Below are 27,051 nucleotides of genomic sequence, written 5' to 3' on the forward strand. Positions count from 1 at the left end.
CTGCAAACGCCCAGGCTTTCTGTGAGTTCCTCCTGCGCATTCCTTGTAAATGTTGGTGTTTCTGAGTTTCTATAGGTCTTTGCTTTCTTCTCCCTGGGCTAGTCGTGTCTTGTTGCCTGCATTGCACTCATAAGCTGATTCCCAGATATTTCTCCCATTTCCTTGCGTATATCTGCTTGTTGAGTGTCTCTACCCGGGTGTCTGAGAGCCCTTACAGTACACTCAGAACGGAGCTGAAGTGCTTCTCTCTAAACCTGATATTTTTCCTGTGTTTTCCTGCATTTCTCTGTCACTTATATGAAAATGTAGGCGTTTTCTTTGGGCTGCCATTTTCTGCCCAGTTAATCGTATTGTTGACGCAGGTTCTTAAGTATTGCTCTCGTCTAGGACCTTTCTCCATCTTCATTGTTGGGCTTCCCTCATTTGACCTGCACAGTTCCTGCTGAAACAGCCTCAAATCTGTAGTGATGAGATAGGAAGTGGTAGTGGTGGGAGGTATTTTTATTTCACCCCAGGGGAAATACAGTTTCAGAAAAGTTATGAAAGAACTTGGACCTCAGTATTCCCGAATCCCTTATTTTCATCATATCACACTGCTGTTACTGGAGATTGATACTGCTTTGTATGAGGGAAGTTTACACTACTAAAATAAAGCCTTTTATTTTAGATACTAAGGATAAATGATAAATATGTAGTATTCAAATTATATTTAAGTAGTCAGAGATCTGAGCTATTTTGGGGCTCCTGGGTGGCCCTAATGGTCAGTGCAAGAGAGAATGGGGGGCCCAGCGCAGTGGCCTAGCAGCTAAAGTCCTTGCCTTGAAAGCCCCGGGCTCCCATATGGGCACCGGTTCTAATCCCAGCAGCCCCGCTTCCCATCCAGCTCCCTGCTTGTGGCCTGGGAAAGCAGTCAAGGACAGCCCAAAGCCTTGGGTTCCTGCACCCATGTGGGAGACCTGGAAGAAGTTCCTGGATCCTGGCTTCAGATCGGCATAGCTTCTTTATCTACTTTATATTGTGATTTTTTTTGTTAGTAAATATTTTTTGAATAGTGCTTATTAGTAGCCCCATGAAAGTTAATTAACTGGTTGTACTTATGATTGAAATATTTCTTTTAGGCATGTATAAGGGTGAGGAACATATATATATGTAAAAATGCATGTATCTGTTTTAGCAAACAATTTTATTAGTGGGGTATTGATTTTTATTTGAAAGAGAGCAAGAGAACTGTGTTTAAAACAGAGAGAAAAGGAGAGAGATATCTTCCATCTGTTATTTTACTTCCCAAATGATTATATAGCCAGAGGCTGATCTGAAGCCAAGAACCTGGAGCTTCTTCCACGTCTCCCTATTGGGTACAGGGGCCCAAGCACTTGAGCCATTCTTCACTGCTTTTCCAGGCACATCAATAGAAATCAGGAATGGAAGTAGGACATCCCAAAATCAAACTGGTGCCCATATGGGATGCTGGCACTATAGGCAGAAGTTTAACATGCTTTGCCATGGCACCAGACCCAAATGTATCATTTTAAAAGTAAAAAATAAATAAGAAAGGCGTGTGTGTGTGTGTGTGTGTGTGTATTTAATGTGCTTATTTATTTGAAAGGTCATGGCAGAAAGAAAAGTAGAGCAAGATTTTTCATTTGCTAGTTTACTCCTCAGATACCTTCAACAATTGCAGTTGGTCCAGGCACTGGGAATTCCACCCAGGTCTCCCACATGGGTGGCAGGAGCCCAAGTACCTGTGTCATCCCAGGCATGTTAGCAGGAAGCTGGAATAGCAGTAGAGGAATGATATAAGTTACTCATTGATCATAGTACGAATATGACATTTATTTGGACAGTGACTGTTCACTAAAATTTTACTTTTTTTTTGACAAATCACCGTAGAGTTAAAGATTAACGTGTGGGTTTTTTTTGGTTTGTTTTTGTGTAAGCTCCATACTTATTATGCTGTACAATTAAATCCCTGCCAGATAATGTATATTAATAAATTTTTTAGAAGATTTTTCTAAGTTTATTTGAAAGAATTAGGAGGAAAGACACAAAGAAAGAATCTTCATTCCTCTGGCCTGTTCTCAGAACAGCTGCCAGTTCTGAGCCAGGAGCTAGGAACTTGTACTGAGTCTCCCATGTGGGTGCAGCGCCCAGCTTCTTAGACCATCTTTTGCTGCAGATTAGCAGGGAACTAGATTTGAAATGGTACAGCCATGGCTTGAACTTGCAACCATATGTGATCCTAGTATCACAGGTGATGGCTTAATATGCTGTACCGTAATTGCAGGCCTGTTGGTCAATTTCTAAGCTTGAGGTTTATTATGAGAATTAAGCATTCATTTGTTGATTTGACACCTTTTGAGAATGAATAGACAAGGCCGGCATTGTGGTACAGCTAATTTACCTGTTGCGTGTGTTACTGGGATCCCATATTAGAGTAATGCTTCAGATTCCCAAAGATTCTGCTTCCAGTCCATTTCCTGCAAATGTGCCTGGGAAGATGGAAGAAGAGAGCCCCTGCTGTGCATTGGGAGACCCTGGGGAATTCCTGGCTCTTGGCTTCTGTCTGGACAACCATTTATGGAGTAAACCAGCAGATGGAAGATTCTATCTCTTCTTAACAAATAAACAAATAGGGCCCGGTGGCGTGGCCTAGCGGCTAAAGTCCTCGCCTTGAAAGCCCCGGGATCCCATATGGGCGCCGGTTCTAATCTGGCAGCTCCACTTCCCATCCAGCTCCCTGCTTGTGGCCTGGGAAAGCAGTCGAGGACGGCCCAATGCATTGGGACACTGCACCCACGTGGGAGACCGGGAAGAAGTTCCAGGTTCCCGGCTTCGGATCGGCGCCCATCGGCCCATTGCGGGTCACTTGGGGAGTGAATCATCGGACGGAGGATCTTCCTCTCTGTTTCTCCTCCTCTGTGTATATCTGGCTGTAATAAAATGAATAAATCTTTAAAAAAAAACAAATAAGCAAATAAATCTTTTTTAAAAAGTAAGTACAGATCACTGAGTTGGAGAATAGAAATAAGAAATATTCTGCTTACATAAAACTGAATGCACTATCTCTAAGATCAACTGTATTCATTTAAATTTTCAAAGTTAATAATAACTGCTTTCTGGAGCATGCCTGTGTTACTTTCTCACTGCTGCTTTGTAGTTCTCTGTCTTCTGTGTTGTAATTGGTGAAATTTTAGTGGGGACAGCTGCATGATCCCTTATATAAGTGTTCATCCTTTTGATGTTGCTGTGGAACAATATTTGCTTTTGCTGAACATAGGTTATGTTGCTGTGTATAAAGTTCTAAGCTAAGAGTTTGAGAATTCTGAAGGCTGGTGATTTTTCCCCCTGTGATTGAGGGTGCTGGGATTGTTGTGCTTGCCGCTGATGACATTTCTGGTTTAACTGAGCTAGAGTGACTCAGCTTGTGGGTTTGTGTATAGCTCAGGGACGAGATGGTGGACACTCAAATGGAATTGGACAAGTTTCATACCAGCGTCTGGGTATAAGTACGTCACAAGGTTGGGATATCTCCATAATTGTGTTACCACCAGTCTTACTAAAACTGGCATTTAGGCTTTTTCTTGCTTTACTTTTAGCAAGGCATTTTAACAACATTTTCTTAGTATTTACTAAATACAGAAAATTATTTCTATCAAAAAGAAATGCAAAATTGAAAGTGACTTTGTCAGATTCCTTTTGAGATCCAGGGTGACTTTCCCAGGTCTGGAAGGAAGGAGGCGATCCAAGGTCAGATCCTACAGTGACAGCCACTGGGTGTCTAGGCTCTGTTGAGTCTGAGGAGAACTTATGTTTCTAGATGTATGCTATGAGTTGAAGGTTAGACAGTATCACACACAGGAAAACACCATAAAAATTTTTTTTAACAATTTTAAGTTAAACTCTTGCAAATGTAATTCAGTTTTCTTCCTCCAGAGGAAAACTTTTTGTGGTACGTTAGTAATGTGTAAAACTGTAAGGGAAAATGTTAGTTGCCCTTGGTGATGCAGAGTGACCGTACCTCTGCACAGATCCCGGAGTGTTTCTGATGCCACCTCTGTGTTCCACCCTCAAGAAACTGCAGGTTTGTTTCTGGAGTAGACTTGGTTCTCTCCTTGGATCTCGGCTTACTTTTCCATGCCTTCTTCGCTAGCTTCTGCCTACCTTTTTAGACTGAACTTCAGGATCAGCATTTCCAGGACGTTGTGTTGTCTTTCCTTCTGCTCTGAGTTAAATGGCTGAGTGTTCTTATGCATGGTGCAACATAAGGATCCAGGGCTCTGCCCCTGTGTTTGTTGTGAGGTTTTGTTGAAAGGAGTGAAGTTTGGAGGGTGGGGTAATCGTATCTCACTAGGTAAGCTCATTAGAATCAGGTCATGGGTCCTTATTTCTAGTGTTTAGTTCACTCCATGGCAGAAAGTAGGTACTCAGAAACCACTTTTTGAATGCTTCAATGTGTGGATTTCTGGAGAAATGAATGGACTCATTTTTTTTTAGGCTCTGTAATACTGATACTTTTCTACAGATCTATTGAGTGATATTTTGTTGTCTTAATGCAAGTTACATGCCCCTTTGTTAATGTTTTAGATTTGTCCACAGAAAAAAATAGATTGAGAGTTTTTAAAGATACATATGTATGTGTGCTTAATCTTTCATGATCAGATATTGAAGTGATTTGTGGGTAATGTAATTGATATTTGCAACACGGAGTAAAAGAGGTGAAGGTGGACAGTTGCAAATTGTGAGGGAATTCATTAACACTGCCGTTAGAATAAAACGCCTGTGATACTTTAGAATTCTGTACCTTCGTAGGTGTATGTGCCCGTGTGTTCTTTAAATCGTCAGCTAACAAGGTTTTTCCCATTTCCTTGGTTTTTCCCATCACGGCCCTGGGCCCGTAACTAGCAGAATATACTGAATCTCAGCTTTTTAGAAAAACCTTTTTTATTCAGAATAAACAGTAAAAAATCCTGTTGGGTGTTAGGAATAAAAAGAAAGCTTATGTGTATAATGAAAGAACACCTACCCAGCAGTTAAAAAAAATAACAGCTAGGTCATTGGTGCAACATAATCTTTGAACATCATTCTCTTGATTGTTTTAATGTAATTAAATGCGACAGCCTGTTCAAAATTTAGAGTTATGTGCTATACTTCTAACTCTTGGTATTCTGTCCCAGCTGTATTTGAACAGAACTACTGTAGTATTAGCCAAATTCACCCTTAGTGCTAGCCTCCTGAAAAGACCAAATGTACCTTTTTAAGCACTATATTTATATTTAACACTTGTGAATAGAATTCAGTGTTCTCTTTCCTGGTCATTCTGCAGGAATCATATTAAAATAATTTAAGACACTTTTACTAAGTATATTAGTATAACACTTATAAAATGCTCCTTTGTTATATAGTAGACAGAATTTTACCTGCAGTGGTAATGTAACAGTGCCTTGTCTTTTATAACACTATATGGTTTTCTAAATATCTCTATATGCAGAATTTATTTGTTTTGCACAATAATTCTATGAGTGTATCCTAGTCTTATAAGTAAGAAAATTTAAGTGCATATGGGTTAACTATACCAAAGGTATGCAGCATTGTTGTGTAATAAATTATTGTTACTTCAGTAGTTAACACTGAATGCTTAGTATATGCGCTTAGGGTCTTGAGTTTTTATGTGCGTTAATCACTTCATTGCACTGATGCCTCATTTACTTCATAAGAGCTTGGACTTTGGAATCAGGTAGTTTCCAAGTATTGACCTTGGGAAATGTGACTATTTTAGCCTTTTTAAGCCTCAGCTTTGTCACTTCAAGGATGAGAAAAATGGCAACACCTGTTTACAGGATGAGTCCTTGGATCAAATTAGATCATCCAAATGCCTGCCTTCTGGCAATATGGTATGGGCTTTAAAACCAGCTTGCTATATCAAAATAGGGTGCTAGTAGCTAGTTCTTAGTGTACCTTTTAGCTTCCACATAATTTTCTTGGTAAAATCATTTTATCTTTTTGAGCAAGAGTCATAGCTGATGCTATTTTCTTTTATAATATTTATTTATTTGTATTTGAAAGGTAGATTTACAGAAAGAAGAGACAGAGAAAAGAGATCTTCAACTGCTGGCTCACTCCCCACAAGGTCATAATGGTTGGAGCTGAGCCAATCCAAAGCCAAGAGCCAGGAGCCAGCATTTTCCGTTGGGTTTTCCACATGGGCTCAGGGGTCCAAGGACTTGAGCCATCCTCCTTTGCTTTCCCAGGCAGAGAGCTGGATCAAAAGTGGAACAACCGGGACACAAACTGGCACCCATATGGAATGTCAGTGCAACAGTGAGAGGATTAGCTTGCTATATCACTGAACTAGCTGATGCTCTTGTCTATAACAGCATTACAGAAAAAGCATGCATGTAACAAAGTAAGATTATATGTCCATATAGTGTCTATAATACATCTTACTTGTCACTAGTTCCCAATTATCTTTCACTTTTCAGTTGTCCATTGGTTGGAGAGAACCCAAAGTGAGTTGAAGAGTTATAGAGAGGGACTGGCATTGTGGTGTTATCAAGTAAAGCTACCACCTTCCGCACTGGCATCCCCTGAGGGCACTGGTTTGAGTCTGTGCTACTCCACCTTTGATGCTTCTCCTCAGCGGTGCACCTGGGAAAGCAAACAAAGAATGGCTCAAGTTCCTGGGTCCTTGCACCCCTGTGGGAAACCCAGAAGAAGCTCCTGACTTCGGCTTGGCTCAGTGAACTCGCAGCTGGAGGATCTCTGTCTCTCCTCTCTTTGACTTTCAAATAAATAAGTAAATCTTAACAAACAAACAAACAAACAAAAAAAGCTGGGGGGAAAGAGGTATGGAGAATGTGTGAGGCATCAGTATCCCAAAGTTGGAAGTGGGACAGACGTGGTTCATTGGGTTCTTTTCATCCAGGAGGGCTTTGACAGTCTGTCATTTAGCACTTACAGCTTGTTTTCTGATGGAAAGTACCTGGCATGTTGGATAATTACACTGAAAAAGAGTAAAAGCCAGCAAAAGCTCTACAATACATTATCAGACTCAGTGATGGACTGAAGAAGTGTCAGTCCTCACAAAGAGATCATAGTAACATTTCCACAGCTTCAAATGACAACTTTATAGTACTTTAAAGAGCTTTATATGTTGGCACAATGATTTTTTTCATATGCTTAAAGTTATCACTAAACTATTTGTAAATCAGTCTCATTTTATTTGCTAAACCTGGTTCAGGGTGGGAGTGGGAAAAGCTTACATGTGGAGTGCACCAAGATTTTCTTGAATTAATTGGTTCAAGTCTCTTAGAAAAGAAAAATCAGACAATGTCATATATATTCACAGAAAATAAGTGGTTTGTGGTAGAATTAACTCAGCTCTGGGCAATTGTATAAGTCAAGGACAAAGTGTGAGAATGTTGAGCTTCCAGAGCAAAAAAGGGAACACCAGAGATGAGACATTAGCTTGCTGCCTTTTTTTTTTTTTTAAGATTTATTTAATTTGATTGGAAAGTCAGACATACAGAGGGGAGGACAGACAGAGAGGAAGATCTTCCCTGGGATAATTCGCTCCCCAAGTGGCCACAATGGCCAGAGCTGAGTCGATCCGAAGCCAGGAGCCAGGAGCCAGGAGCCTCCTCCGGGTCTCCCATGCGGGTGCAAGGTCCCAAGGCTTTGGACCATCTCCCCAACTGCTTTCCCAGGCCACAAGCAGAGAGCTGGATGGGAAGCAGGACTGCTGGGATTAGAACTGGTACCCATATGTAATCCTGCGTGTGCAAGACAAGGACTTTAGGCACTAAGCTACCATGCTGGTTGCCTTGCTGCCTATCTTAAGGGAGATGATACAGCAACTCACAAGGGGCAGAAGCAAATGCCTGACATGCTGGTTTTATAGAGGGCATTGGAAACAAGAGCTGAAATTGTTGATTGTGTGTGTGTGTACATGCGGTTAGGCTTAGAAATACTCATTTTGGATATCTATCATGTTAACTCTAATTAATATGTAAGTTTAAATGAAACTATTCCTATAGTCTTTAACATAATGCCACATGCATTGTAGCATAGGTATTCACTAAGTATTAGTGCTCCTATTTGAGTGGGTCTTTTTTTCCCTCTATATAGAAACATGAAAAAAATTAGCTAGAAAAATTTCAAAAGTAGATTGCATCTTGACTAATTTATCACTGCAGCATCACTATGATGACTTTGGCCTGCTTGTTCCTACTCTTTTTTTTTTTTTTTTAATTGACCTACTTCTTTGAATTGGTTCTGGGGATTCTTGTGGAATAGCATGACACAGAGTGAATTCTAAAGAGAAACAGCTCTAAGGCAGGAGTAACAGTGAAGTTTAGGAAGAGTCACCAGGGCTGGAGAATTCATGTATCACTGGCTAAACTGGGGTTTGAGAGCTGAAAAAAACCTTGGAGGTGGTTTCATCCAACCCCTCATTTCACGGCCGAGGAGATAAGTATAGAGAAATGACTTGTGCGCTGTCGAAGCTGGAGTGGAGAAGCCAGAAATTTCATATAACTTAGACTATTGCATTTTTACTTTTTCTTTTGCAAAGAAGTGATTAATCATATGTATCAGTGTTTTTTTCTTTTTTAATCAAGTTTTTAGGCTTTTGCGTTTGTGTAAATCAGGTGATTGAACTAACCAGGCTGCTGATAGAAACATTATTACAATAAAAAGAGGAAATTATCAATCGTTTTTGGCTCTATTTCTAGGTTAAGTCAGCAAACAAAGGAAACATGGTATTTTGAAGTATGATTCAACTCCTAATGCTGCAGCAGAGGCTAAGAATATTAATGGCCAGATCTAGGTAAGTTGACATCTTTAAAAATGCACAAATTGAAAACAGTGTCAATTAATTGAAAATATTCAGTAAACTTTTTCTTTGCCTAAACCAAAGCTACTTTTTGTTTCTTGAGTGCACCTGGGTGACTTTTGTGTGTTGCTGTGTGCATGAAGCATGGGATTTCATGACTTGTCCTCCGATGGTGCAGTATTAATGCATATTATTAAATCTCGTGTAAGTCAGATGTGATCTCTAACTATTAGGCTGATAGTCATAACAGAGAATACCTAGTGTCTAGCCTACTTCCTTGCATAGGAGCTTGCACGTAAAGATGTGGGTGAGAACTCCCCACTGAAAGTGTCTCCTGGGCTGAGTGCTTGGACAGCAGTTCAAATGTCTCTGGGGATCCCTGCCTTCCAGATCAATGGGCTTGGGTTTAAGTCCTTGCTGCGCTTCCATTCCTGGCTTCCTGCTAATGTATAGCCTGGGAGGCTCCATAGCATGGCTGAAGGAGCTGGGTTCCTACAACCTCCTTGGGAGATCTGGATTGATTGGTCTGACTCAACCCCAGCTATTGTGTCACTTTCTCTCTGCCTTTCAAATAATTAAGGAAATATGGGCATGTCGCAGTAGTCTAGCGGCTAAAGTCCTCACGTTGAACACGCCAGGATCCCATATGGGCACCAGTTCTAATGCCGGTAGCCCAAATTCCCATCCAGCTCCCTGCTTTTGGCCTGGGAAAGCAGTCAAGGACGGCCCAGAGCCTAGGGATCCTGCGCCCACATGTAAGACCCAGAAGAGGCTCCTGGCTCTTGGCTTTGGATTGGCTCAGCTCCAGTTGTTGCAGCCGCTTGGAGAGTAAATCATCGGATGGAAGATCTTCCTCTCTGTCCTCCTCCTGTATATCTGACTTTGCAGTAAAAATAAATAAATAAGGAAATATTTTTTTGATGGGGGCTAGCACAGTGGCACCAAGACTAGTCACTGTATGGTGCCAGCATCCTATATGAATGAATGCTAGTTCATGTCCCAGCTGCTCCACTTCCCATCCAGCTTCCTTCTTATGATCTGGAAAGGCAGTGGAGAATGGCCCCAATCCTGGGGACCCTGCATCCACACAGGAATCCTGGAAGAAGCCCAACGCCTAGGTTTGGATTGGTTAAGAACTGGCCATTGTGGCAATTCAGGGAGTGAACCGGTGGATGGAAGACTTTGTTTCTGTAAAACCCGCCTTCCAGAAAAAATAGAATTTGTTTTAATGAATTTTTTTTTTTTCCTGGAAGTCTCTTTCAGAGTTGGAAGATTGAATTCCCTGCTTTTCACCTATTTCAGCCCCGACTTGAGCTAAGCCTCCCACTTTTTTGCCTGTATTGCTAATTCTGTTAACACTCTTCTTTCTTTCCTGACTGGACCTAATGATTATGAAACCCTGGTGTCGCCAGCATCCTTTCATCTCCTTATCCTCTGACCCTGAGCTGTGCACCATCTGGACTGCTGAGCGCTCCTGGCAGAATACCACAGGCTGGCTCTGCAGCCTCCGTCGACTCATCTCAGCCTGCTCACTCACCCTGCTGTCTTTTCCTGGGTAGTGCCTTGGTGCCTAGTGCGCATGCTCCTCAAGTCCCTCATACTGCAAGCTTTGCCTTCTGTGTACGAAGGACATGTTAGACGGTAGGTCTTCTCTACTTCACTTGCTCTGTCCCTACCCCGGAGGACAAGACAGTCCTCCCCTTCTCCTTGAGCCATTAACTAGCTCACTCTTTTTTTTTCCTGTATTTTCGATGTTTTCTGACCTAATGAAAATTGCTTAAATTTTTATTTTATTAAAATAATAAATTCATGGCATTTTTAAGATTTATTTTTATTTGAAAGGCAGGTTTACTGAGAGAAGAAGAGAGAGTGAGAAAAATCTTCCATCCACTGGTTCAGGCCTCAAATGGCCTCAGCAGCCGGAGCTGAGCTGATCTGAGGCTAGAAACCAAGAGTTTCTTCCAGTCTCCCACATGGGTTCAGGATCCTAAGGACTTGAACCATCCTCTACTGCCTTCCCAGGCAATAAACAGGAGGTGAATTGGAAATGGAGCAACCAGGACACAAACCGGTGGCCATATGGGATCTTGGCGCTTGCAGGTGGAGGATTAGCCTGTTGAGCTGCTGTGCCGGCCCTGTCATATTTCTTTAAAAAAGTTTTTTTTATTATTTGAAAGCAGAGTAACGGGGAGAAATGAAAGAGAGAGCAAATGAGAAAACAGCAAGTGAGCACACTTGCATTCACTGCTTCACTCCTGGAAGGTTGCAGCAGCCAGGACTGGGCCAGCCTGCAGCTCCATCCAGACCGCCCCTGCACTTGGGCCATCTTCCACTGCTTCCCTAGGTACATCAGCAGGGAATGAAGTGGAAGTGGAGCAGTTGGAACTCAAACCAAAGCCTATCTGGGATGCTGGTGCTGCAGCCAGTGGCTTAACCCATTTCATCACAATGTTGGCTTTGGCATATTTTATTTTAAACTCTTACGTGTGCACACCTTTACTCCACTCTTTGTTATGTCAGCCAGTACTTCACCGGACAGTTCTTATCCTCGGGAGACAGCTTTCTTATTGTGCGTTTCGATTCTTCCCATCCTTTTTCATTGGCTTCTCCCTATTCCTATACTTAAATACATTTATATTCCTCCCAGTATTTCAACCACAGACCTTCTTCTCATGTTGTCCCTGAGTAGTGTCATGTTTTGTAGCCTCAGATGCTACGTGTTTTCTGCTAGTTTTTGTCTTCCCTCAGGCCCATACTCATATACTCAAGTCTGCTGCATATCTCACTTGGCTGGTTTCTAGAATCTCAGCTCAGTACAACTAAAACTGAACTTATCATCCTCACTTAGCTTTCTGGGTACCAATCCTTTGGCATTCACCTTCCTCCTGTCGTGATTGTAAGCTGCCTCTTCTTCCATTTTGCCAGGAAAACCACTTGCTATTGCTGACTTTTCTTCCAACATTGTTCTTAAATAAATTCATGTATTCTTTATTTGTACTATTGGTGTTCCGACTTTAAGTCTTTATCATTTTTCATTTTTAAGAAGTTCCAAAGTGATTTCTTTTCCTCTGAGTTAAACTTCTGGTTAAATTTATCCTGCTGATGAAAAAGCTACGATCTGACTACCTTGGGTCTGGTGCGATAGCATAGCGGTTAAAGTCCTTACCTTGAGCACTCCAGAATCCCATATGGGTGCAGGTTCTAATCCCAGCGACCCCGCTTCCATCCAGCTCCCTGCCTGTGGCCTATAAAAGCAGTCAAGGACAGCCCAAAGCCTTGGGACCCTGCACCCATATGGGAGACCTGGAAGAAGCTCCCGGCTCCTGGCTCTTGGCTTTGGATCGGCTCAGCTCCAGCCGTTGCGGTCACTTGGGGATGAATCATCGGGTGGAAAATCTTCCTCTCTGTCTCTCCCCATCTTAAAAAAATCTTAAAAAAAAAAAAAAAAGATCTGACTATCTCACTTTCTTGCATAAATGACATTAGTGGATTTTTAGCATGTGCAGGGTAAAGTTCTCTCTGGCATGGGAGTCAAGGCTTCTATTCCATCTATCATACGTTTTATTAGTTACCGTTATCATTAAAGGACATTTGGAATGTAGTATGTTATCAACTAGGCTGTACTGTCTCTCTCACATACATGTGCTAATATGGGTAGCTCTGCTTGACAGATCATCAAGAAAGGCAGCAAGAAGGATGCTTTTGCTGCTCTGTTTAAGAAATAGTGAGAGTTGGGCCCAGCATGATAGCCTGGTGGCTGGAGTCCTCGCCTTGCATGCATCAGGATCCAATATGGGCACCGGTTCATGTCCCAGCTACTCCACTTCCCATCCAGCTCCCTGTTTGTGGGTTGGGGAAGTAGTTGAGGACAGCCCAAAGCCTTGGAATCCTTCATCCGTGTGGGAGACTCGGGGGAAGCTCCTGGCTCCTGGCTTCTCATGGGCTCAGCTCCGGCCATTGCGACCACTTGGGAAGTGAACCAGCAGACAGAAGATTTTCGTCTCTGTCTCTCTTCTCTGTAAATCTGACTTTCCAATTAAAATAAGTAATTCTTAAAAAAAAAAAAAAAAGGAGAGAAAGAAAAAGAAGAGAAGAGAACAGCCAGGACTTACCTACCCTCTTATGGGATGCCAGAATTGCAGATGGTGACTTAAACTAAGAAATAGTTTTAAAATATTTCTTTGTGGGATCAGTGTTGAGTAGCAAGTGAATCCGTCTCCTGTAGCTGCAGTGTCCCTGTTGGCGTTAGTGTGAGTCCTGGCACTCCATTTTCAGTCCAGCTCCCTGATGATGCAGCTCAAAAGCATCAGACAGTGAGCCAAGTCCATGGACCCCATTCACCCAGGTAGAAATTCGGACGAAACTTCTGGCTTTGGCCTGGCCCAGCCCTGGCTGTGATGGCCATCGGGGAGTGAGCTATTAGATGAAACATCTCTCTGTAATTCTTGCTTTTCAAATAAATAAAGGAGTATTAAATAAATTAAATGCAACTGTTCGTCTTTGAAAAAAAGTGTGGGTTTTTTTTTTTTTTTGAGGCAGAAACCATAATATAGTAACCTTTACCTCTTCATATTTATAAAGGAGTAGATGTAAGGGGGGGGAAATCAATGTGTAATTTTAAGAAGCCTTTTTGAAAATGTTTATCAAGTGTCCCTTTAAATATTTAAACTACTCTTCTTATAATCTAGTAAATAGTTATTATTGATTTTTTTAATTTAAGGTTTAGAACACATGTATGTTAAGCAGTATACTCGGTGCCCTGGGAAATGAAGCAGACAAGATTACCTTCTTTAGGGGTCAGTGGCTCAACTGGCTAATCCTCTGCCTGCAAGCATTGGCATCCCTTTGGGTGCTTCTTCCTGTCCCAGCTGCTCCACCTCAGATCTCGCTCCCTGCTTGTGGCGTGAGAGGCAGGCTGGCTTGTATTTGAGAGATCCGCTGTCCAGAGTGCGTTAGGGTGTGGCCCCACTGTGTGTCACATGTGCCGAGTGCAGTGTGGCCGGTTGAGACTTTGCTTGTGCTTTTCTCTGTCTGAAGCACCGATTTCTGCTTTTTGCACAGTGTATTTTTTTCTACACACCGTTTTAAAGTGCTCCTGCTCTGCCTAACCCAGCAAGGCATTTGCTGCCTTCTATACTAACAATAATTTTCTCATATTCTAGTACACAGCTGATTATAGTGTGTTATCTGTTTACATCTGCTCCTCCCCTTATAAATGCATGTCTAATGACTTAATCATCTTTGTTCGGTGATGCATGCCTTATTAGTTAGGGCCAAATGCCGGATGTCCAGAATCTTCATTGGCTCTATTGTTTTACTTATTTCTTTTATTTTACACACTGGTGTACTTTAAAAAATCTTAATAGTTAAACTGGCCAGGCATTCTTCACCTTTTGCTGGTGTAGACCAGGCAATCCACAGTGAGGCAAGAGCACTGCTCTGTGCTCAGGGTTGTGTCAGGCAGCAGGCAGTAGGTCCAGGGCTGCTGGGGAAGCACACACAGTGGTGTGAGAAGGATGCATCAACAGACAGGTGGTCACAGTGTCTGCTCTGTGTGATGTGCGCTACACATTGTGGTTTGGGAAGCTCAGGGGGGTTTGTGCAGAGGCTACAGCAGATGGATAACCCCTATTTGATGGGAGTGATGGAAGGCTTCCTCAAGGCGTCGCCTTGATTTTTAGGAAGCCAAAGAAGGTGGACAGCAGATAGAAGTGCGTGAGGGAGCCATGTGCTTTGGGAAACTACAGTCTGTACTGGCTGACTGCACTTGAGGATGGGTCTCAGGCACAGAGCAGGGGGCACAGACTGACCTAATGTCCTGCCACGAGGAAAAGGTTTTTATCTTAAAAGCAGTGGAGAGCCACTTCCAAATTTTAAGCAAGTTTCAATTGTTTCATGTTTATAATGTTTTGTAGCTTTTGTGCTCAATCCCTTGCCTTTGTCAAATATTGTCACAATCATTTTGACTTCTTTCCTTTATATTCACTTTGAATGTTCTTGAACATTTAATGTCACCTTCATAACCCTTTATCTCCCACTTTCTGTGGGAAAGAAGATTAAATAGAAATGCCAAAATGTTTTCACCAATATTATTACATTCCTGCTTAAGTTTCTTTTGATGTTTTTGCCTTATTTGCCAATGTAAAGATTATTTATTTGAATGAGCGAGAGAAAGAGAAATCTTCTGTCTGATGACACATTCCTCACCAGCTTGTGACAGCCGGAGCTGGGCCAGGCAGAAGCCAGGACTTCATCCTGATCCCCGCATGGGTTGCAGGGCCTCAGAAGGACTTGTGCCTTGTTTGCTGCCTTCCCGGGCAGAGTTGCCAGGACCCAACCCAGCACTCCAATATGGGATGCATGCATTGCATGTGGGGGCTTGATTGGCTATAGCTCAACGTCTACCCTTACCGATGATTTGTACCTTGTGGGGTACATAAAAGATACTACAATGAGTAACAGAATATTTAAAAAAAAAAAAGACTCTTAATCTGGGTGTCTGGCATCCCTGTGTCAACTCTTTTAAGAGATGTGAAATTCCTGAAAAGCCTTTAAGGTTTAATCCCATGAGTAACTCTTTGTTAAAGAAGCATAAATTTACTATTAGTTGATCTCAAACGTGAGACCTTAAATTGATTTGTATTTTAGGTAACATAAGGTTCGGTAGACTCTTGTAAGTTACAATGAAAATTTCAGATTTCTATAATGCCTTCTTCACAGATTTTATTCTCTTGTCCCTGAGTGAAACTGACTGACTGATAGTGGTGAAATCTAGCGTCAGCTGTATCCCTCGGAGGGGCTACATTGTCTGCATTAGGACAGTGCTTTGTTAGGTGATGCTTGTGGTCCTTTTCCATACTTTCTGAACCTACATTTGATGTTTTATTCCAATTGTTTTTTATATAGTGCTCACATGGTCTTCTGAAGAAGCCATGGGTAGCTGCTGTAGCTGTCCAGATAAAGACACTGTCCCAGATAACCATCGGAACAAGTTTAAGGTCGGTATAACTGATGGAGTTTCATATCTTACTATCTAGTTTAATTTGTTTCTGTCTTCACCTGGTACATTTTTTTCTTCCTTCCTGCTCTCACCAGATCCATTTTTCCATCTGCCTTTTCTTGTTTTAATAAATGGTGACAGTATTTTCTTTCTGATAGTTTGGAATTTTTTATTTTCCCTTGGCTCCTCCTTGTTGAACTAGCTGCAGTTCCAGTATTACTTTCTTTGACATGCCATTTTACAGCTGCTCATCACAACGTTTCAGTCATGATCTCCAGGTACAGTTGAGTGACTTCCTACCTGGACTTCACCTCCAGTTGCTCTGTGATCCATCCCAAAGTTGTCATAAAATTAATCATCCTCTTCCATCCTTCACTGACTTATTTGCTAGCACTTCTTTAGTGAGTCTGCTCTGAATTGCAGCCTATGCGGACACAAACTTAGGTGTAACTCACCCCATTGCTTCCTAGCTTTGCAACCTTGGGCAGGTTATATTGTCACTAAAATTAATTCCATTGTTATTTAACCCTGGACCTACAGTCTAGGGTTGTCAAAAGGATTAAATGAAGGAAACATATGTAAAATGCTTTATTCAGTCCCAGGGGAGTAGTTACTTCTCCATAAATGTTATCTGTTGTCCTTAAGTCTTGTTTGGGCATTGTTATTTTCCAGTTCAGCAGGAAAAGAGCTTTCTTTACATGGACTCTGCTGATCTTATTCTGGTCTTTCTAAACAGTACCTTCTCAGTTCTGTTTCAGCATTGCATCTGTGTCATGCATCCCACAATTTTCTAACTCACCAGGTTTCACCTGATTTCATTTCCTATGGAAGTTAAATCATGCCCCACTTCAGTGAAAGTCTCGCCTGAGATGATGTCTGCAACAATGTGCTACATTTTCTAGAAGTTTGATGAAATATTTGTGTGATTGTCCCATTCTTTTTCAGGTTATTAATGTGGATGATGATGGGAATGAGTTAGGCTCTGGCATAATGGAACTTACCGACACAGAACTGATCTTATATACTCGCAAACGGGACTCAGTCAAATGGCACTACCTCTGCCTGCGACGCTATGGCTACGACTCCAATCTTTTTTCTTTTGAAAGTGGTCGAAGGTGTCAAACTGGACAAGGTAGGCAGATCTAGCCTTCGTTTTATCCAAATATTATCATATTTGAAATGTGCTTTCAGTTATTCTATATACTAGTATAGCATTTGAAAAAAAGCTCTTAATTTACAAAAAGGTTCTTAAAGTAAATGGATTGTTTAGAAAATATATAATAAACCTTGCAATCATTTATTAGGCACAGTTTTTTGTGAGACAATTTGATTAACTTTAACTAAAATTTTCAATCAATGATTAGTCCCACTGAACTGACCGAGTGTCATCACTATAACTCACTGGGGCCAGAATTTTAACTTCTGAGTCAGACAGAATATTTTTTAAATTTTTGTTTGTTTGTTTGCTACCTGTTGCTTTAATGGCCTTGGAAAAATCACATAGCCTCTGTTGAATTTTAGAAAAAGAGCAAGGGGCTTGCTAAATGGTCACCTTGATCACAGAGACTTGGGCCCCCCCTGCTGTTGAAATAAGGAATATGATTAATTTGTCATGTGTTTAACTTTCTTGCTATTGGTATGTAGAACATTTGCTTTGTAATGTTGTTCTTTGATAAGTGTTCCTATGGATTTTTAAAAGACATGGCTACTATTTTTCCTTTTTGGTTTATATTTGTAGGAATCTTTGCCTTTAAGTGTGCCCGTGCAGAAGAGTTGTTTAACATGTTGCAAGAGATTATGCAAAATAATAGTATAAATGTGGTGGAAGAACCAGTTGTAGAAAGAAATAATCATCAGACAGAGTTGGAAGTCCCCAGAACACCTCGAACACCTACAAGTAAGTACTGTTCGCCCTCCCATGTCCTGAGTAACAGACATTATATCCTGAAGATTATCTACACTTCATCTGACGCACACTGGAAATCACCATTGGCTTATCAAAAGCACAATGCTTATCAGTTTTCAAGAACTGTTAGTTATAGTTATAAATGTTTTTAAGTGAAAATATGAAGTATTCCATTCTACCCCTGCTGGTGGCATTTGCCCAGATTTCTGCTGGGTCTTGCCAGACGCACTTTCCTTAATGGTCAGTACAGATTGAATTCTCATGTGTCTTTATTTTCTCCATCCTGCCTCCACATCCTGTCTTGTCTTTTTACACAAATAACTCGAACCCCAGCGCCAGGATTTGCCACTCAGAACTTACCGAACGGCTATCCCCGGTACCCCTCGTTTGGAGATGCTTCCTCCCATCCTTCGAGCAGACATCCTTCCGTGGGAAGTGCTCGCCTGCCCTCGGTGGGGGAAGAGTCCACACATCCTCTGCTTGTGGCTGAGGAGCAAGTAAGTGTGCATCACTGTTTGACAGCAGTAATGGCTGTGTAGAATTCAGGGGTTGCTGTGCTGATGCATAAAGATTTTATCAGATTTTAATGTTAACTCTCACTGTTAATAAATTACTTCTGTAGTGCATAGTCAGGAAAATAGCAAGTGTTTGCTAGGATGTGCTTAAATTTGTACAGGCACTCAGGGAAACTTAGAATTACAGTAATTGGTGGATTCATAACAAAGGTGCATCTGTAAAGAAAGACCATTAATAGTCAGCTCCCATTACCACTAGTAATTTGCAATGGGTTAGAAATTTATGCTGCTGTATATAGGCTGTATTATCAGTGAATTATGGGTAGAAAGTTAGTTTTTTTTTTTGTCAAAGATTTATTTTGTTGGAAAGTCAGATATACAAAGAGGGGGAGAGACAGAGAGGAAGATCTTCTGTCCAATGATTCACCCCTCAAGCGGCCGCAATGGCCGGTACTGTGCCAATCCAAAGCCAGGAGCCAGGAGCTTCTTCCAGGTCTCCCACACGGGTGCAGGGGTTCCAAGGCCTTGGACCATCCTTGACTGCTTTCCCAGGCCACAAGCAGGGAGCTGGGTGGGAATTTGGGCCGCTGGGATTAGAACCGGTGCCCATATGAGATCCTGGAGTGTGCACAGCAAGGACTTTAGCTGCTAGGCTGTCGTGCCTGGCCAAAAGATTGGTTTTGTTATTGCCATTGTTCTAGATCTATGTAGTGTTTCTGATTAGCTTTCAGTAGTAGAATGAAGTTTCTAGTTGCAGGTTATGTGTATATTAAGTGTATATATTAAATCATGCTTTTCTTTGTAAATCATTTATTTATCATTAAGAGATTTACAGTGGGGTTTTTAAGGATTTATTTATTTGTTTGAAAGACAGAATTAGAGAGAGGGAGAGAGAAAGACAGAGAGAGAGAGAGGTGTTACATCCACTGGTTCATTCCCCAAATGGCTGCAGTGGCCAGAACTGGGCTGATCTGAAGTCAGGAGCTACCTCTTGGTCTCCCACTTGAGTTAAGAGACCCAAGTACTTGGGCCATCCTCTTCTGCCCTGTGGGTCATAAGCAGGGAGCTGGATTGGATGTGGAACATACTGGGATAGAACCAGTGCCCATATGGGATCCTGACACCACAGGTAGGACCTTAGTGTACCATGCCATAGCACCAACCCCTGCATTTCATTTTTAAATCTTTAAAAAGAATTTTATGTATAGACTTAGAGATTTTTATTATCTTCTCAAAATAACATTGAGTTTTTCTAAGTAATTTCATGCTTGGTGATGCTTATTTTATATCTACGTGTGTTGTATGACTGTAGTGGGGTTTGACTCTTTGTATAGTGCGAATAGAAGGTACTGATAAAAGTTTCTGTTTTAAATGGTCGTATACCCCCTTTTCTGTAGCCCTTGACCCTGTGTTATTTCTTTTGAATAACATTTTTATGTATTGTTGAAGATTTCTAGAACAACAGCAAAATGAAAAATCTTTCATTGTTTTCCTTTTTTCCCCACAGAATGCTTTTTATATTTCACTGTCATGTATAATGCTGTGTGTTTTTTAAACTATTTTTAAATCAAATTAGGAAGATATCTATTTCTCTCCCTTCCCCCATCTTTTTATTTGTTAAAAAAAATAGGCACAAACTTTTTTTTTACACTTGATCTTAGCCAAAAGGCCGAGAAGCGATACAAACTTTTTTTTTTAATTGTTCACATAATTGAGAGAGATGTATGTAGGTCTCCAATTGGTGTGGGAAGGATCAAGGGATGGAGAAGGGTGGACAGGAAAAATGGTTCAGTGTTTTTTCACTCCTGTGTTCACAGCAGGGGACATGAAGGGGATCACTGCCTGCTGTCACACTACATCAGCACCCAGGAATGGGGGACAGTCACTTGACAAAGCCTTAGAGACCTTGACGTGGAGGAAGAATGTTCTGAGGGTGTTACTTGAGTGCTTTTGATAGTTCAGAGATGTTGTCAGCTTCATTGCACCAGAGTTAAGAAAATCTTTCCAAGGTCTGTAGGCTGACCAAGTCCACCTTAGTGTATCCACAGGCCCAGGAACAGGTTGGAAAGCCTACCCAGGAGAGTAGTCCAGCCTGTTCTGCTCTCCATCCGCTGATCAGGCAGTTGACATTCTCTGCTGTAGACACAAAAGTTTAAAGAAAGTTGGGTCTTTTTTTTTTTTTTTAAGAGAGAATGTTAATAACATTAATTGATATGGTCAGTCAACTCTGCTTTGTTCCTTAAATGTTGTTGATGGACTGTTTTTTCCTTAGGTACACACCTATGTCAACACTACGGGTGTGCAAGAAGAGCGGAAAAACCGCACCAGTGTGCATGTCCCATTGGAGGCAAGAGTTTCCAATGCTGAAAGCAACACACCAAAAGAAGAGCCAAGTGGTATTGATGACAGGGACCCTCAGATTCTTCTGGAACCTGAAGGAGTGAAGTTTGTTTTAGGACCAACACCTGTTCAGAAGCAGTTAATGGAAAAAGAGAAACTGGAGCAACTTGGAAGAGATCAAGTTAGTGGAAGTGGTGCGAATACCACAGAATGGGACACTGGCTATGACAGTGATGAACGGAGAGATGCACCCTCTGCTAACAAACTGGTGTACGAAAATATAAATGGGCTGTCCATCCCTAGTGCCTCAGGGGTCAGGAGAGGTCGTCTAACATCCACAAGTACCTCAGATACCCAGAATATCAACAACTCAGCTCAGAGAAGAACTGCATTATTGAACTATGAAAATTTACCATCTTTGCCTCCTGTTTGGGAAGCGCGCAAGCTAAGTAGGGATGAAGATGACTGTTTAGGACCAAAGACCCCATCTCTAAATGGCTACCATAATAATCTCGATCCAATGCATAACTATGTAAATACGGAGAATGTAACTGTGCCGGCAAGTGCTCACAAAATAGAGTATTCTAGGCGTCGGGACTGCACGCCAACAGTCTTTAACTTTGATCTCAGACGCCCAAGTCTAGAACACCGGCAGCTCAATTACATACAGGTTGACTTGGAAGGTGGCAGTGACTCGGACAACCCTCAGACTCCAAAAACACCCACCACCCCCCTGCCTCAAACCCCTACCAGGCGCACAGAGCTGTATGCTGTCATAGACATTGAGAGAACTGCTGCTATGTCAAATTTGCAGAAAGCACTGCCCCGAGACGATGGTACGTCTAGAAAAACCAGACATAACAGTACTGATCTGCCCATGTGAGCCTGCAGAGCATTATGTTGTTTGCACCTTGGTGAAGTTTTTAAAAATGAAGATGCAAGTGCTTCATTTTTGCTTCTAAACACTAACTCCTTTTATAGACTGATACAGATTTTTTTTCTGAAATTTTCATGTACATCTTTAAAGGGAATTAATGTAGAGCAGGTACTCCTTAAAGAACACTTAATGTCATTATTAACTACTCATTGTACAGCAGCATTCCCATTTTCACAGTGCCTATATAAAATGAGAGTTGAGGTGAATGATATGCTGGTTGATTTTTTTTTTATTCATTATTCTAGACTTACACATGGCTTTCATGTGTAAGCCATGGTTGGCGTTGAAAAATTTTTATAAAGCCTCTTGGTAATGTGCATTGCTAACAGATAACTCTAGGCTTCGGAAGTAAAACTTTTGATTCACTGTTCACAGTGCGTGGCCTCTAACATGTAACCTGAGGAGTCCTGAATTTCAGTCAATAAAGGCATTTTGCCTTGAGCCAGAACGTGTAAAGGAACAGATGTACCACACGTCCTTTTCTGCGAGTCAGGCCCCTCACCCTCAGAGTTACTAGACAGAGTCTGTGTCCATGAATGTGATTTGCTGTTGGTGTACTGAAAGGTGAGAAGGAGACGAGATTAGTTTACTCATCTCATGATGTCATTTACTGGCTGTGTCCAGACACCATGTTCAGAATTAGAGTAGGCTCAAGAACCAGTCTCAGGTCACTTCACCCAGAAACATTTGAAAATCTGAACCACGGTACCTTGGCAGTTCTCTCCTAGAGCTTGGTGACAGCACGTTGTTTTCTGGAGGCATTTGTGCCATTGGATTCCCATGTGTCCTCAGTTTTTCCCTTGGTGTTTGGGACGTCTTATTTCGTTGCTTAATGTCTTCTTCAGTTTTAAAAAATGTTTGAGTTTGTATATAGTTTCGAAATTGGATTATGTTTTCATTGTTACTTAGTTTGCATTTTTGTCAAATTATGGTTTTGAAGGTTCATGTGGAATTTAACTGTTATTCTATAACAGGGTTGCCTTTGTCCAGTATTTATTTATACGCTGTTTACTTTTTAAGTTGATAAAAAGAAAAAACATTGTCTCAGTTGAAAATTTCACTTGTGTCCATAGGTGATCCCTTTAGCAGCTGAGAAAAAATAAGAACTTTTAACATACAAAGTTCCCCAAAGGTACTGTGTTCTCAGCAGGCACCCCCAGCACTTTAGCCATGATCCCCTGGCACACAGCTGGCTGCAGTTGCTCCGTGTCCCCTCCCGTGTTCCTCAGCTGTGCTGGCCTTTTCCTTGCAGCCGGATCTTGGGTTATCCTTTGGATTCATGGAGTGTTAATATTGTTGCCAGCATAGCAGATACAGTAGAAATTGTGTAGTAATGAAATTGCATCATAATTTAGGATTTAAAATGAGCTGAAGTGTATATATAAACTGATGAGAGTCCATAAGTGAAAATTCTTGGAAAATCAAGAGCATTCCAGTTTCCCCAGCGCTAGAGAATGTGAGAGAAGGTAGAAAGGTTAGATAACCTTACAAAATATTTTTGTTTTCTCTAAATAATCAGGTAGTTTGAAATTATGCTCTGGATCTGCCAGTTAAAACTAAGGTTCACTAAGCATGAAAAACATGTATCATGGCATTCAGCTTCTCCAACAAATAACCTGATCAGAATGATAGAGTTGGGCCACTGTAAAGAAAATAAATTATAACAGGTGTCTTTATTATTTTCAGTGCCACTGGTTTTTGCGCATAGCAGGAGTTTCTGGTTTTATTTATTTTTTTTTTCCCTGTGAACTTGGTGCTGACTAAAGTGTTCACTGTTCTCTTCAAAAGAGCAGTGGTATAGGTGTGCAGTTTCCATTTTTAATATATTATCCCATGTATCCTTTCTGCTAAGTAGGTTGCTAATTGTGCCAAATTTCTGTAATGGTCTCTGTAATGTGGAGTAAGCATCATGATAGAGCCGGTGGACTTGCTTCCTTTGAAGCAGGCCATCAAAGCAGAACACTATTCTCCAGATGAAAGGGCTGAACGGTCTGTTCATTCTAAGGATCAAGTACTTCAATCTTTCCCTCATCCTAGTCATTTTCTTTCCTCCAGGTTCTAACTAGTTTTTACATTTATATATAAATATATATACATATATATATATTTTAGGTAATGCTAACATAATCATTACAGTTTACGCTTTAAATACATTGTGCTTTAAAAATGAAAAGTGGGACCAGTTTGTCTGCTAAGAATTTGGTTTTAGGTACTCTTAAAAGAAATTGGGAAGACTCATAGAACTGGTGTTAATTTCTGGATGTTTTCTGGAAATCACCTGTGATCCTGTTTAAATAAAAAGTCATTTAGAATCCAGCTTGTCCTTTGCAGTTGTATAGTAATGGGCATTAAGCTGTGTCCTGGAAGAATATACCTTTTCCTAGGTATGTTATACAGTGAGATGTTTTATTGGCATATAATTGTGGCCATATGTCTCAGGTTTTCTGAGACGGGCGTAATTTAGATATTCAGTTCTCTTGATAGACCATGTGATCTCACTTTTAGATTTTAGAAATACACTTGTTCACATATTTTTCCCCAAAGATAATCCTCTCATATCCACATAGAGCGTAACAACATTTATCCAAGGCCAAGGTTGGAAACTGGTATGGTTTTTCATAGTGTGTTTTGCTTCCCGGTGTCATCTTCCCTTAAAACTGAAAATATGGTGCCTTCCCTAGCTCCAGGAAGATTGGCAAATGGTTCCTTTTATTTTCTGCTGCTGTGGAGTGATGAGATATGCACTTTACTCTTGAAGACTCAGCAAAAAGCTTTTCACTTCCCGGCATATCCAGAAGAGATCACATTTGGGACTGATGAAAATTTGCCAAGCGATCTTTACTTTTGTAGATATTAATGTCAACCCCTCCTGCCCAGTTCAATGTTAGAAAAATAAATCAAGCTGGTATTTGTTTCATTTTCCACCCTCCTCATTCCCCACCAAAATCTGTGGCACAGCATATAAAGATGTACCTCAGTAATGTTCTATTACGAATGGGACAGGGGCCTTATGTTTTCAGTTTCCCAACAATGTGCCGCCATAGATCTGTCTTAAGATAAAGGTTTTAGCAAGCTGAAAAGTACTTTCCCATTGCTTCTCTGCTTTTCCTAACCCTTAATACCCAAATATTTTGTGCAATGTGTAGTATTTGTTTGTAAATATATATATATTCTCAAAATAGAGATACCATCAGAGACGTGATCCACAAGTAACTGATGTATTGCCATCCCAATCATATTTCTGATATGTGAGGTATAAGGTACTAATGAACTTTTCCTTGATGTTTGCCAAATTTGAATAAAGGCATTGGTACGAAATGATAGAATGTATAGAAATGTTTTGGCTTGAAAAGTTAACAAATATTTTAGAACATCCCACGGTGTATTCTGCCCAAACAGCATCCTGTCCATCTACCCTGCTCTGTACACACCTATTGCCCTATTTCCTCAGTTTTGGGGAATTATAATAATTTTTTGGTAGCATTGAAATGATTGCAACTCTATAATAATTGGACAATAAATAGCATGGAAACAGGCTGTTACTAATAGTACAGTAGACACCAGTGTGCCACATTTGCATTAGTAAATGCAAACTATACATTTTATAAAGGAAAAACTTTGTGTTATGTTTTTCATTGCATTGTATAATATTGTAAGATTATTGTATGTCCTAATTTGCATTATAAATGTTTCTTTCCTACATAAAGGCATAAATATAGCAACTTTGTATAAAGGTAGCTTATTAGATTTTAATTTTTCTTTTATAAAAAATTGTCTAACAGTGGAACTACCATTGCCAAATTGTATATGAAATATGAATTTTACCCCATAGTTAATTTCTTTTATAAACATTCCATATTCCTCTAATAGGTGATACTGTACTATGCATAAATTGTATTTTAATGCTGTTTAATATCAGCATTTTAAATTTTGGTTTGCATTTTTTGGTACTGGCAAAACTTAACCACTGTTAATTAAAACAAAACCTTATTGTATATGTAACAGCATCGTTCTCTCTCTGTCCCTCCCGCCCTTTGTTTTCTGTTTCTCCCTATCAGTGCCAACTTCATACATTTTGTAGCATGGCAATAAAATACGACTTTTACACGGAGGCCGAGTGTGACGTTTTGGAGGAAGTGGGGATGGGAAGATTACTCTAGCTGTCCTTTGTATACAACTCTTTTTGCCATATAAGCCATGTTATCAGGCATGAGAAGTTGTCTCATACGTGATGAAAATGTGCTTTGAGGGACAAGTGTGAATGTGCTTTTAAGCTTAATTTTTGTCATAACAAGTAAGAACTGATTTTTTTTTATATTTGGAAAAGTCAGAGTTCTTGAAGTACAATCAAGCCTTTATTAACTGGAGTACTCAACGAATAAGCTAATAATTGAATTTTGTTCAACAAGGGCTAAGCAACACGTTTTTTAAAATCCTTATTTATTGTAGAGTATTAGCATACTTTACTGTCCTCAAAATTATGATTTGTAAAATGCAGTTTAATCATTGATGATTGAGCATTGTGCAATGCCTTACTCTTGTCATTCAGGCCTAGATATCCGTGATGAGGTACTCAAGTTGATACTGGAAGCTGACTATACACTGACCTGAAGCATTCATGAAAAACTGCTCTGTTGAATAAAATCTTATCTGAGTTTTTCTTATGGTCACTTTCCTCGTATTGCCAAAAGTAGATTGCAATAAAACCTCAATAAAAGTTCTTTGAAAAATACTTAAAACTCTGACTGTATTTGTATTCCACACGTTACCTGAAACCTTACGGTACAGCTTTCATTTCCTAGTCTTACATCATTGCCTCCTAGTTAAGATAGTTTTAATAGTATTTATTACAAAGGTGAGGGGATTGCAGACCCATGTGTACCTGCTTTTACAGTCAAGCAGGTGTGGTGTGGGGAAGGTGGGTGAAATGTTTCCGCTTTCCTTCCTTTGTCGCAGGGGGGAGCACCACTCCTTGAGGCCAGTCTCCATCAGTTAACCAGACGGAGACAGGCATTTGATATCACCTTAGGGTCCCCAGGATTTTCCCTGAATGGGTTTGATTGTTCCGAGAAGTTGTTGGCTTCCTTGAGAGGTGAGAGGGTCTTTCTAAGGCCCATTAGCAGTCTGTGTCAACTGCGATGTGTCCACAGACTTAAGTATGCACTATAAAACCGAATGGCCTCCATTTTTTAGGAGAACGTGGGAGTTACAGATTATGTGTTTAAGTCTTTCACAGTCTTTACGACAGTTTGTTGGGGGGCGGGGGGTCATCCAAACTAGGAGCTCTCAGCTCTCAGATTTCCAATGCGTGATATTGCAAAGCCTGTTTGAATTTGGCTCGAAATATAATTACCTTGACAATAAAGGGGAAAGACAGTTCCACAATTGACTGGGTGTTCACCAGGTGCCAGACACAAGAGAAAACATAAATTGGTTAAGATGTGGTGGGTGAAATTCTAATCTTAGAAAACCTGGGCATTTATTCTGAGTTTGAAGACTTTTTTAGGTTACTGAGGAATTTTT

At 40.7% G+C, this 27,051-nt stretch overlaps 1 protein-coding gene across 3 annotated transcripts in view; it reads left to right on the top strand.

Annotated features, from left to right (window-relative positions):
- FRS2 (fibroblast growth factor receptor substrate 2) overlaps positions 1-26,260 on the top strand; it is a 37,702-nt gene extending 11,442 nt beyond the window's left edge. Inside the window, exons 3-10 of one of the 3 annotated variants that reach the window (XM_058673255.1) lie at positions 8,730-8,824; positions 10,243-10,471; positions 15,737-15,828; positions 16,776-16,962; positions 17,569-17,727; positions 18,070-18,233; positions 20,524-21,427; positions 26,078-26,260. In XM_058673255.1, the coding sequence (XP_058529238.1) occupies positions 10,462-10,471; positions 15,737-15,828; positions 16,776-16,962; positions 17,569-17,727; positions 18,070-18,233; positions 20,524-21,427; positions 26,078-26,139 (1,578 nt within the window). In that variant the 5' untranslated portion in view covers positions 8,730-8,824; positions 10,243-10,461 and the 3' untranslated portion in view covers positions 26,140-26,260. Of the gene's footprint in view, positions 1-8,729; positions 8,825-10,242; positions 10,472-15,736; positions 15,829-16,775; positions 16,963-17,568; positions 17,728-18,069; positions 18,234-20,523; positions 21,738-26,077 lie in introns of those variants that run through there. The other 2 variants (XM_004583018.2, XM_058673256.1) reach the window with 2 other exon arrangements.
- The last annotated feature ends 791 nt before the right edge of the window (positions 26,261-27,051 follow it).

This window comes from Ochotona princeps, chromosome 15 (genome assembly GCF_030435755.1).
Source record: "Ochotona princeps isolate mOchPri1 chromosome 15, mOchPri1.hap1, whole genome shotgun sequence".
In the NCBI taxonomy this organism is placed as follows: domain Eukaryota; kingdom Metazoa; phylum Chordata; class Mammalia; order Lagomorpha; family Ochotonidae; genus Ochotona; species Ochotona princeps.